Genomic DNA, 12058 nt, shown 5'->3' on the forward strand with positions numbered 1-12058 from the left:
ATAGATAGATAGATAGATAGATAGATAGATAGATAGATAGATAGATATCCCCTAATCTCTTAGGCCTAAATAAATATCAAGGTTACTGGTTGTACTATTTGTTAATAGTGTAAAAATAAAACAAAGACACAAATAATTATAATATATCAGATGAAAGAAAGATCATAGCCCAAATCACCTTTAAACATCACTACAACTGGCAATTTCTCCTCAATTCTAAAACAAATTCACCACTCAGTTCTCTAAAGATCCCAATTAAAATGTTTTCTCTTAATATTTCTTCATAAGGGATAGAGACTGAACTTATGATTCAACTGAAATAGATAAATCCCAGAAGGTGAAACTCCTAATGTAGACTAGCAATTTGTTTGCAATTTATAGTCTCAGAGAATAGCCTGGGGAACTGAAAGGTTAAACATCAGAGGTAGAACTTGAACTCAGGTCTTGTTTTCTTCAAGGTTAGCTCTCTATCTACTATGGAACACTGCCTCTCTTACCAAAATAATGGTTAACCCAAGTTTCTCAGGAAATATGTACTCTTAATCATTTTCCTCTGTCTTCTCTTTGGCTATCAGTTTCCTATTTGACAATTAAATTTCCAGGATCCTCACAGGATGATAGTTAAATCATTACTGTCCAAACATCTATTGTTTATTAAAGATATAGTACAATATTATTATCTCTGTGGAAGAAGTTATTCAAGCTAGTGTTAACAGAGGTATATACAAAACAGAAGATAATTTGGGGATGAAGGCACATAGCTGTGGAGGGAGGGAAGGATAAAGACAGGTTTTTGTAGAAAGGGATCCTTCAGTTAAACCTTGAAGAATTGGATTCTAAGGGTTGGCAGTGAAGAGAGAGTGCATTCTAGGCCTAGGGACTCTCTAGTAATCTGTAGTAATACTGGAAAGGTAGAATGATGTCAGGTTGATTCTAGAGGTGGTAGGGAGTTCCTGGAGCTTAATGAGTATAAAATTGTTAGAAACTATTTTGCCCATTTATTTGCTAAAATTATTAATAACTTAAAAGTATGGATAAATATTTACAAAAATATAAACTACCCATATTAACAGAATAAGAAAGAGAATTAAATAAATCAATTAAAAATAAATAAATTGAACAAGCCAAAAATTAACTCCCAAAGGAAGAAAATGCCTAGACTTGATATTTTTATAAGTGAACTCTATCGATGATTTAAGGAACAACCATTTCCAATGTTATATAAACCATTTGCAAAACTAATGAGAGGAAAGTATCCTATCAAATTTCTTCTATGACTCAAATTTGGTCTTGATACCTAAATCAGGGAGAAACAAAGTAGAGAAAGAACTATTGACTACTATCTCTAATTTATGTCAATTAAAATATTAAGTAAATATTTGTAATAAGGCTACATCAACATATTAAAAATGGCATACACTAGCACCAGGTTGAATTTATACCAGGAATGAAGGAGTGGTTCATTATAAGGAAATTGTAAAAAATATAGACCATATTAAAAGAAAACAAAAAATAATATCCACATTATACCAATAGATGCTGGAAAAAAAAACTCTTGACAAAACTAAACACCAATTTCTGTAACCCACCCCCCACTAAAAAGTGTATGAATGAATGGATCTTTTCTTAATATGATAAATAGTATCCGCCTAAAATAAAGAACCAACATTTTATGTAATGTAGAAAGCCTAGAGATCGTTCAAGTTAGTTCAGACACGAAGCAATATCAACACCATTTTAAATATTGTGCTAAAATGATAGCTCTAGCAATAAGAGAAAAAAAAAAGAAATTGAGGTTATAAGCATTTGCACAATGGTCTATTTAGAGAAGCCTAAGAAGTCAACTAAAAAAATTACTGAAATGATAATGAGCCAAGTTGCAGGAATATAAAATAAACCCACATAAAGTCATTAGCTTTTCTGTGTATTACCAACAAATCCAGTAGTAAGAGAGAACTTCCACTCAAAGCAAGTATAGAAGGCATAAAATATTTGGGAGTCTACTTACCAAGAAACACCTGGCCACTTTATACATACAACTACAAAACACTCTCCAGAAAAAACAACAACACATATCTAAATAGAGAATTATCAGCTGCTAATTGTTAGGTCTCATCAATATGATATAAAAACCCCACAATAGTAAATTAGTTTACTTACTGAGCACTGTACCAATCAAACAATAAAATGATTGCTTTATAAAGCTAAAAAAATGTTCATCTGGAAGAACAAAAGACCAAGAATCCCATGGAAAAAAATGAAACAAATTTGGAAAGCAGAAAGTTTGGCAGTTATCAGATCTCAAAATATAACACAAAGTAGTAATTGTTAAAACAATATGGTATTGGTTAAAAATAGAGATGTTGATCAGTGAAATAGAATACCAATCAGCTCCTCTTTCCCCCAGCCAGTTGTAAAACATACTTTGTCACATTTGGTCAGTGTGTAAGTTTGTTTGTTTACCTATACTTATGTGTTAAAAGAGAAGGCTCAGCAGAAAGAGAGGAAAGTGAGTTATTGGGAAATGATAGTGATATAAGAAAAAAAATTTCTTAATTTCTAAAATTTCTTCAAAAGGCATTTAAATTCTTAGAGTCTTCTCTAAACTTTCTCCCTGGTCTAAAATTCTGATTATATTAAGTCTATTTTTTCCTATAAATAGTCAATTAGTCAATAAGCATTTTGAGGAATGCCCCACACATGTTGGGTAGATCCTCAAAGGAATTTTGAGAAGATATAGATAAGTGTTCCATAGGATGAAAGAGTATGAATTAGTTATAATCTATGTGGTAGAAGGCAGTACCCACATTGATGAAATCATAGATGTATCAAAATATTAAAATTCACATGGCATTAAAAAAAATAAACCAAAGGGTTGTCAAGTAGAGGAAATATCTGTTTTATGTGACAATGAGTGAAAATCCTTTAAGGTCTTACTGTAATTTTTTTCATTATTTTCAGAAACCTTTTTATTTTGAGCTTAAACCAAAATTTGACCTAATCATACCTTGAAATTAATGTTATGTAATACTAATGACATACATTTCCCCCCCCCAAAAAAGGAAAACTATTTTGAAGGTAAATTAGATAAAGCATTTAGATCCTGGAGAATTAGAGCTTTGAGGAAACTTGGAAACCATTGAGTACAATCTTCTTGTTTTGCCTCTGAAGAAAATGGTAAAGAATTCTGTTTCTGTAGAGGGATTTGAACCTAGATCTTCCTGACTACAAGTCCAATGATGACCTAACCAATAATCCAGACAGCCTCTTAAGAGCTACCTAGGAAGTACAAGAAAGTAGTTGATTTGTCCATGGTCACAAAGCCGGTATGTGGCAAAGGCGAGTCTGACCTGTGTCTTTCTGACTCACCATTCATTATGTCATCCTTGTGCAATCAGTATCTAAACCCCTTGAAAGAGCCTTTAACTACACTTCAGAATATCCAGATCTCCATCTACCTCCTTCATTTGCTCTAATTCAACTCGATTTTCCCTCCAATAATCAATAAAAATGAATATTATCTTTTACTAAGAATACTAGTACCCGCAAGATTCAAAGAGAGAAGGAAGATCCCCAGCACATTGGTCAAACACCCTGAGGTGAACTTAGAGAAGAACTGGACAAGATTCAAACAGGATAAGCCAGTGTGGGTGAATTGCAGTCTTAATAATTAGAAGCAACATTCAAATGGATGAAATAATGGATCTAGCTGAGTAACTCAACCATAAAGTGCAGAGGCAAAGTGTTATAATGTAGGGCAGGGAGTCTTAACTTTTTTTGTTTCATGGACCCCTTTGGCAATCTGGTAGATTTATTGCTTCCAATCACAATTTAAGGAAATGTTAAATTTTAGTCAGGGTTACTGGAAAATAAATATGTATTTTTCCCCCATCCACATTCACAAACACCCTGAAATTCCATGGCTCCTCCAGCCCTCTCTCAAAATCAGTAAGACCTGGGTTCAAGTCCACTTCTGATATGTATCGTATGACTTTGTGATCTTGGGCAAGTCACTTGACCCCCAGGCAATTAATTCTCTAAGACCAGAAATTGGAGACCTACTATAATGGCAGGTATAGAATGGTAAAAGGAGTTTCCTCAGAACTAGTTGCCTTCACCATTGAAATCACAGGTCTGGTACGGAAAACAAATATTATAGAAGTATATCAACTCTGTGTTTGTTAGAAGAGTTTCTCACACAAAGAGTACCAATGCACAATTGTTATAGGTGGTATAAAACTATAATTCTTAGCACTTTCTTTCCTCTTCTACTACTCTACCAATATCACTGCACAAGGAGAATGGGGCCCAGAACTGAGGGTCATTTTGCATATTTCTTTCTGATGATATACCAGAATCAATGATATCATGGAACTGATGAAGTATTGAAATATTGCTACAATATAGTTTTTCCACTATTTTTCACTATGAATGAACCATATTTTAGCTGGATAAAATTTTTAGGAGGCTTTTGTGAGCAAGGATGGGAGCCTAATCATCTTTTAAAACATTGCTTCTTTTTGAAAATGTTTCTATATTCAAAGTTCTAAAGAGCCACCTAACAAATTTCTTAAATAAAATTAATTTTTAAGGTAGTGACTTAAATATGAGGGCCAAGTAGCTTCTCTGACAGTGTGACAATCGTTTACAGATTTTGTTGTTTCAGTTGTGTCCCACTCTTCATGAAAACCTCCATTTGGGGTTTTCATAGCAAAGATACTGGAGTAGTTTGCCATTTCATTCCCCACCCAGCTCATTTTACAAATGAAGAAACTGAGGCAAATGGGTTTAAGTAGCTTGCCCAGGGTTATAAAACATATGAGGACAGATTGAACTCATAAAGAAGTGTTCTCCACTTCAGGACCAGCACTCTATTCACTGCACCACCTACTTGCCCCATTTATAGCTGTTTGTTATCTACAGAATAGACAATCCACTTGTCAATTTTCTAGATTCTCTTTACCAAAGTAGCCTTTATCTCAGATAAGACTTACATAAAAGCCTTAAGTATTAGCTTAAAGTTTTCCTGAAGTAGCTAATTTGGGTATCATCAATCTCAAGGGCATCATTAAATTTCCATTAGATTGTGAGCTCCAAGAGAGCAGGGACTGTCTTTACCTTTCTTTTCATAATGCCTGGTAGTTACTTATTAACCAGGGTAGAGTCAGAGACCGAAGAATCACTTCTAGTTGGCAAAAAACACTCAATATTATTGGCTGAAATTTCAGTTTGATAAAAATTGAGGAAGATAAAAATTAGGAATATGAAGAGGTCAGTGTCTAGCATCTAATTACATTACCAGTGGCTGTTCAATACCTATTAACCTGGCAACAATAGAAGGCAGGCATCCAAAAAATAATTTATTTTGGGTCTTATGTAGCATTCATTTCTAATATATGTAGTGTCTCAAATCTGTTTTAAGATAATCATTTTAGAGAAATTGAGGATAATTTTATGCTACTGACACTGTTCATCAAACTTCAGCAGTGAGAGCAGCCACACACACAAAAAAAAACCCAAACCAACAATCCATCTTTTTTAACTATCACAAAATAAAATAAGTAATACTTTATAGCTAAGGTTTAAGCACTGTAGAGAGGCAAGTATAGAGGAAAATCTCAACTTTTCAGAAATCTCAGGGAAGTAATCATTCTGGGTCCATATGTTAAGGACTAAAACTATTGTCTTTTCCATTTTAGCCATTTAGAATAGTAATCTTTCCAAAATGTATTACACACTTCCCTGATTTTTAAACATGGCATATGGAATTTGATTTGTTAAAATTGGCTGAATCAGAGCCAATTTGACTCTAGGGGAACTGATTCACACTAAGAAAACTCAGAAGAGAGAAAATTTGGGAACCATAATGTTAGTATATTAATTCATGGAAACTACACTTAGCAAGGACACTGGTTCAGCTTTTTTTGCACTAGACACTTTCCTCCAGGTGGGTCAGTATTTTAGGGGGTCAAATGAAAGAACAAAAAAGTACTTAAGGGAATTTGACAAAGGAGATCCTGAGAGCTCTGAAGGGAAATGTCCACTGAAGTAGGGAAATTTAATGAATTGTTCTTCACTACTTTAGGAATATTTCCTTCTAAACAATGTTTATTGGTTCTCTAGGCAATGTAGGAATTGATACAAATGGTGACTAAGGTTCCTTCTAACTCTTAAATTCTGTGATTCTGAGATACGCTTACTCTGAGCACCTCTGGCTCTAGACAGTACTATACAATCACTAACAAAGTATTACTTTTTACCTCTACTTTTTCCATATCATTCAGACAAGCATTTGGCAGGGATATTATTTAAGGCAGCAGTTCTCAAACTTTTTGGCCTCAAGACTCTCTTTAAACTCTTAAAAATTACTGAAGACCCCAAAAAGCACTGGATGATATGGGTTATATCTATTGATATTTTACATGTTAGAAATCTTAGCATCTAAGTATTATTATGAAAAGAATTTTGACCTCATGGATCCCCTAAAAGGATTTCAAGGACTCTCAGAGGTTCCTTGACTGAACTTTGAGAACCACTTAAGTTTTAAGCAATTACAGTAGGGAGTATTTATTTGGCACCTGTGTACTGAGGATATAGAAATGAAATTGATCCATACCTTGATTGACAAGGATCTACTGAATGTAATTGTTAAATAATCAGGGGTGCCCCTAGATCTATTAAGGTGTGTTCCCCAAAGCAAAATGGCAATGAGATGTATTGCTTTTTGACTTTTTATGCTACTTCATACACTTTTCCCATTCTTGTTTTTTCATCAGGCTATTACTTGTTCTACGTGTGCATAGCTGTGAGTGGCAGCTTCTCACTTTTCTTATAATCTTTTTGCTTCTATTCATTGATGGGTTTGGAGATCAGCTAATAAAGTTTGTTTAAACTCAGTGTAAAGCAAGATTGAAAAGGCTCTTAGTAAGGGCCTAAAGAGCTCTTCTATGAAAAACGTGCATAAACTTAGTACAGGAGCTTTGTGTCTGCTGCTCAAAAGCCTTGTTTTCTTTGCATCCTGGTTCTAGGCTATGATTTATAAAATAAATACAAATAGATTTTATATGAATCAAGTTACTGGATAGCTAAGTTCCAAGACAGCTGAAACATTACACTAAATCCTTGGACTCCCTTTAACTTCAAGATTCCAAAAGGAAACTAAATATCACCTACACAAGTAAAAAGATTTATTCAGCCAGACCTTCCTTACTGGAAAAAATATAACAGAGGAATAGGTCAGATATGCTTATTAATGCCAATAAAGTGTAAGTCCAGAAACAGAAAGATGTTACATTTATTCATTTATAATTGGAGACATACCAAACAAGAGGCCTTGGTTCTCTTCACTTAACTGATTTTACACTGTCATTAGCCTTTTCTATTTTTATGTTGGTAGCTATGTGACCAAGTGTTAAACTTGAATTATTATTTAAAATTTGAGGAATAAAGAGAAAAGAGCAAACAGATGATTTTTTAAAATGAGGCACTTCAATTTTTTAGTTAAGTATTTTCATATCTGAAAGCATATGTTTTTCAAAATTTGAGAAATTTCTTCTATCATAAATTTAAATCATTGAGTTCCTAACCTGATTTTGCCTTATATAGGGAGTTTAGTCACTATGCTAAAATTCCTTTAATTAAGTCAAAAAATTATAAAAATTACCTTGCGTGCAATAGGGATTATTTTCTTATTACTTAAAATTTGTTCTCCAATTACTGAAAAGTTTAATAAGCATAAGAATAATTGTAATTTCAGTTGTTATTAACAATAAAACACAAATGTCTACATAATAGAATTTATCAAACCTAGAGAAGCAAAAGCAAATTTGCATGCCAGGCAAGTAGAATTATTGTTCTGTTCTGTTAAAGAATGATTTAAGTATAAGAAACAATTCTCTTAGTTATGATCAATATACTTATGAAAGAGGTAGAACCATTTTCTTGTTTACAAATGTGTTATTGAGCCGAAACACATGCTGCAATGTTCTTCATCAGCATTTATAAGTAACATTGAGTGTTATTAAGCAATGGACTTACCAAGAATAAGCGGTGGAATCTTCTTCCATATAGTTATCTTAAAAAGGGATATACTTAACTTAAATGAGTCCATCTTAGAGTCAGCATTGGAACTTCTAAAGGTCTCTTCTAGATGGATGATCTAAATAAGGACATTTCCCATTCTAAATTTTTCATCATTCTGATTGCAGAGTTGTAAATCAGGACAACTCTTTTTTTCCTTTTCTAAAGGCATACTTACATAAATCCTAGGTCTAACTTCATTGTACTGGATAATATCATTAAATGGCAGCATAGACATCTGCCAAATCTTGCAGGCTCAGTGCTCTAATATGGAACAGCTGGAGAAGGACCCTGCATTCTTTTCTCTGAGTAAACACTGGGGGCTCTGTTCAGTATCCTGCTGCAATAAGGCCTAAAGAATTTCACCTATCCAAAAACTCATTCGGCAGACTTTTTCCTCTACCCGCATACAAGCTATTTTAAAATCTCTCTCCACAATGCTAGCAAAAGAAAAGGCACTGGATTTTCCAGGCACATTAGCAGTCTGAAATTCTTGAATAGGTTACAAACAAGTACAGAAACAAAAAATCTGAAAACATAGTTTTTAGTAGTTTATAAAAACACAAACATAAATGAATCTGTGCAAATTACATGTAGATTACTTAAAGGTAGATTTATGGCTCATATAAGTGCAGGCTGTGTAACAAAAGGTTCATTTACAGGAATGGGGCTAATAGGGCTCCAGAAATTGTTATGAAACACTTAAAAATGTAAGTGGGGTGGGGGAGGTGAGAGGTGAGACTTCCAACTGGGCTGGACTTCCACAAGTGTGGGAATGCCTCCAGGTACCCTATTGTGGTTAAGGCCACTTATATCATGTGCACCATCCTTTTAATAGTATATTGTGTCACATCCAGAGAACAAGTTACTCTAACACAGAATTCTAAGAAAGAACTGGGGGAGAAGAAGGGGGGAAGGGAAATGAGTGAACGAATGAAAATAAGAATTTTATTTTTATCATCTGTTCTTTATACATCATATTGAAACAACATAATGACTTCCTAGGGGCCACACTGGTCTTATTCCTACATTGCTTAAATCAAGCAAGCCACATTGTCCAAAAGAAACCCAGAAAACCCAGACTCTACGTGATCTGACTTACTTATTTCATAGGAAAACTGCATGAAAGAAAAATCAATCATTCATGCTACCACAGTTAGCATGTAGTACCCCAGTTACAACACCAAATGGACTGAAGTAGTTCACCGTGCAAAAAAAAACAAAACAAAACAAGTTGAGGTAAGTCATCAAGCATTAAAGGAAAAGGGGTGGGGGTGGGAAAGCCTATATATAAAGAGACCGTCAGCTAATGTATTTCTTGTTCCCTTGCTTCTGCAATCATAGGGGAGGGAACAAGGGGTAAAGGGAGGAGAGGGATAAGAGCGTAAGAGCACAAGTTAGTAGTCAAAATGGATTGGTTGCACCAAACTTACCGGGGTTATTGGCTTCTCCTTCAAGAATGTGAAGCTCAGTGCAGTCCGCCAGGGAATGCTCCAGGCAGATCTGAAGAAAGCGAGCCTGGGTCCTGCTCACCCGCTTTAAAAGGGACAGCAAAGCAACAGTCTGTTCACATTCATTCCAGCCTTTAAACCAACCTGCCAGCACTCCGACCTGATCTCGAAACATCATGATTAAGGGGGAAGCCTCAGTGGGGGTGAGGGGGGGGAAACAAATACAAATCCCCGTCCCACCCTGCCCCCACCCCAAAGTTTACTGGAGTTGCAACCTCAGTGATCACCAGAATAACGTCCTTTTAGAAAAAAATTGCCTTTGGTGCATGGATTTTGCAGATTACGTTCCCTTCTTCCTTCAGTTACGTTTCAGTGATTCTTGCTGATTTCCTCAACGAAGATGACGGTAGCACAGGATTTTTTTTTTAATATGGAAAAAATCTCCACAAGGCACACAACTGTACAGCTCTTTTTTTTTTTTTCTTTCCCCTCTCGTTCGGCCAGGGGTTTCTGACGTTTCCAGCTCTTTTTTTTTCCTTCGGGCAACAGGTCAGACCTTTCTTCACACCGGAATCCCCAGGGTTCACAACTGGAAAGAGAGAAATTGGCTGCGCTTAGACACCAGCGGAGACAAGGAGAACGGCATGATTCAGCAGCAGGGTAGCCTCCCGCTTCACAATGTATTTTAGGAGATTTCAGGTCAATTATTTGAGTAGTGTATGGTGGGGAGGGGACGAGGGAAGATGTGTAGAAGAGTATTAAAAATAACAGCCCCCCTCCCCCTCCCTGCATGCACCGCCGAGGGAGGTAGATAACGAGATTTCCAGGGGAGAGATTTTAAAGAAACCTCCCTCCTAAGGTGCAGGAGGAGACCCCAGCAGCTTCCTGTTGCTGCTGCTGCGGCTGCGGCTACTGCCTCCTCCTGCTGCATACGGGTCTCTCTTCCCTAAGGACTTTAGGGACTGTACCTGACACCGCTAACTGCAACAGATCATTCAAGCAAAGAAAACTTACAATATGCCGAAGGGGAGGGGGCCCCTTAAGAATCCAGGTTCCTTCCTTCCTTCCTTCTTTTCCCTCCTCCTCTCGGAGAAGCAGCCTAGCGGCTGCCGCTCCATCTACACCAACCAGCATCTCCAACCACTAGATTCCCCTTTGAATCTAGGCCTTGAGTAGCAGCAGCGAAAGACAAAAATAAACTCTTCCCACCCAAGCCTTAACACCCAACCTGCAGGAGCAAAGAGCCTCCAGACTTCCCTCCCTCCTCCGACTCCCCTCCCTCTTCTCTTCTGTCTTCCCTTTACAAAAAGCCTAGTATGATATTAAAATAAAAATAAAAACATTTTAACACCCCCTTTTCCTCCTTCCCCCGGCAGGGTGGGTCGGTCTGGCACAGAGCCTCTCCACTCCCCCCCCCCCAACTGGCATCCCCCAAACGACTTCCCGGCTAAAGACCCTGGCGGCTTCTTGGCCGCCCAAGCCCGGAATGGTTTCATTAGCAGACTAGGGAGCTTCTCGGAGAATACGGTTCCCCGCTGCCAGCACACGCCCCCAAACGTTGATCGCAAAGAAAAAAAAGTTAGGTTTCTGTGGCTTTCCCGTCCTACCCCCCATATTCCCTCCCTCTCCCTCCCCACCTTCTCCAGGTTTCAGGGATTGGATCTGAAAGTGAGAAGAGATGTGCCTAGACTCTAGACCCAACTCTCAGAGAGATTCAGCCTTCAAGCATCCCCATACCTCACCCACCCTCTTCTCCTGGCTTTACAAACTTCCCAAGCAGAAGAGGAAACCCTAGTCTGGGAAGAGGCCAAGGGATCCCGCTCCCGGCTCCCAGAAGTGTGTGGGGCTGAGGGGGAAGGGTCACTCACCTCAGCCCGGTTCATAGCTGCGGGCTGGCGCCCCCGCACCGCGGGTTTCAGGGCAGGCGGCCGTTCTTAGAGGAGTGGGGAACCTAAAGGCCCGCGGATGTGGGCCATCCCGGAGGCCAGGTCCGGGGGCACGTTCCCCGAAGGCTGGGGGATTGGCAGCGGGGGGCGGGGGGGGTGGTGGTGGGTTGCGGCAGTGTCTCGGTTGCCGCCGCTGCAGCCACTGATGCCGCCTCCTGTGTCAGCTCAGTGAGGACTGGGGCCGACCGAGACCGAGTCGAGCTCCCCACATGCTACTGATTAACATACACCATTACATCATGGCTTTGGCAGCAAGAGCCAAAGTGGGGGGAGAGCAACCCCGCGGGGAGCGAAAAGGAGGAGGAGGTGCGGGGTGGGGGGGAGTCCTAACCGAAGAAGGGGGTGGAGGAGGAGGATCCCTAAGTGTGGCTAGGGGAGGAGCTCTATGGGAAAGAGGGGTCAGGTTGGAGGAACTGAGGAGCAAAGGGAAAGAAGTTTGGAGGAGTAGAGGGGGAAGGGGGTGGGGCTGGGCGAATTCCTCTCCTCGGCCTCCTCCGAAATTCTGGATGGGCTGGGTTATAGGCACCGAGGAGCTAAAGAGAGAGGCTAAGACTGAGAGAATCTGTGTGTGTGGTGTGTGAT

The 12058-nt window shown here is 38.4% G+C and overlaps 1 protein-coding gene across 4 annotated transcripts in view; it reads right to left on the reverse strand.

Moving 5' to 3' along the window:
- SAMD4A (sterile alpha motif domain containing 4A) overlaps nucleotides 1–11708 on the reverse strand; it is a 326230-nt gene extending 314522 nt beyond the window's left edge. Inside the window, exons 1-2 of one of the 4 annotated variants that reach the window (XM_069082336.1) lie at nucleotides 11399–11708; nucleotides 9513–10119 (exon numbers count right to left, since the gene is read on the reverse strand). In XM_069082336.1, coding sequence (XP_068938437.1) covers nucleotides 9513–9708 — 196 coding nt within the window. In that variant the 5' untranslated portion in view covers nucleotides 9709–10119; nucleotides 11399–11708. The other 3 variants (XM_069082339.1, XM_069082337.1, XM_069082338.1) reach the window with 3 other exon arrangements.
- Nucleotides 11709–12058: the final 350 nt, after the last annotated feature.

Source organism: Petaurus breviceps, unplaced genomic scaffold, assembly GCF_028583685.1.
Source record: "Petaurus breviceps papuanus isolate PSGF00001 unplaced genomic scaffold, PetGlider_PUasm1.0 164, whole genome shotgun sequence".
NCBI classification, from domain to species: domain Eukaryota; kingdom Metazoa; phylum Chordata; class Mammalia; order Diprotodontia; family Petauridae; genus Petaurus; species Petaurus breviceps.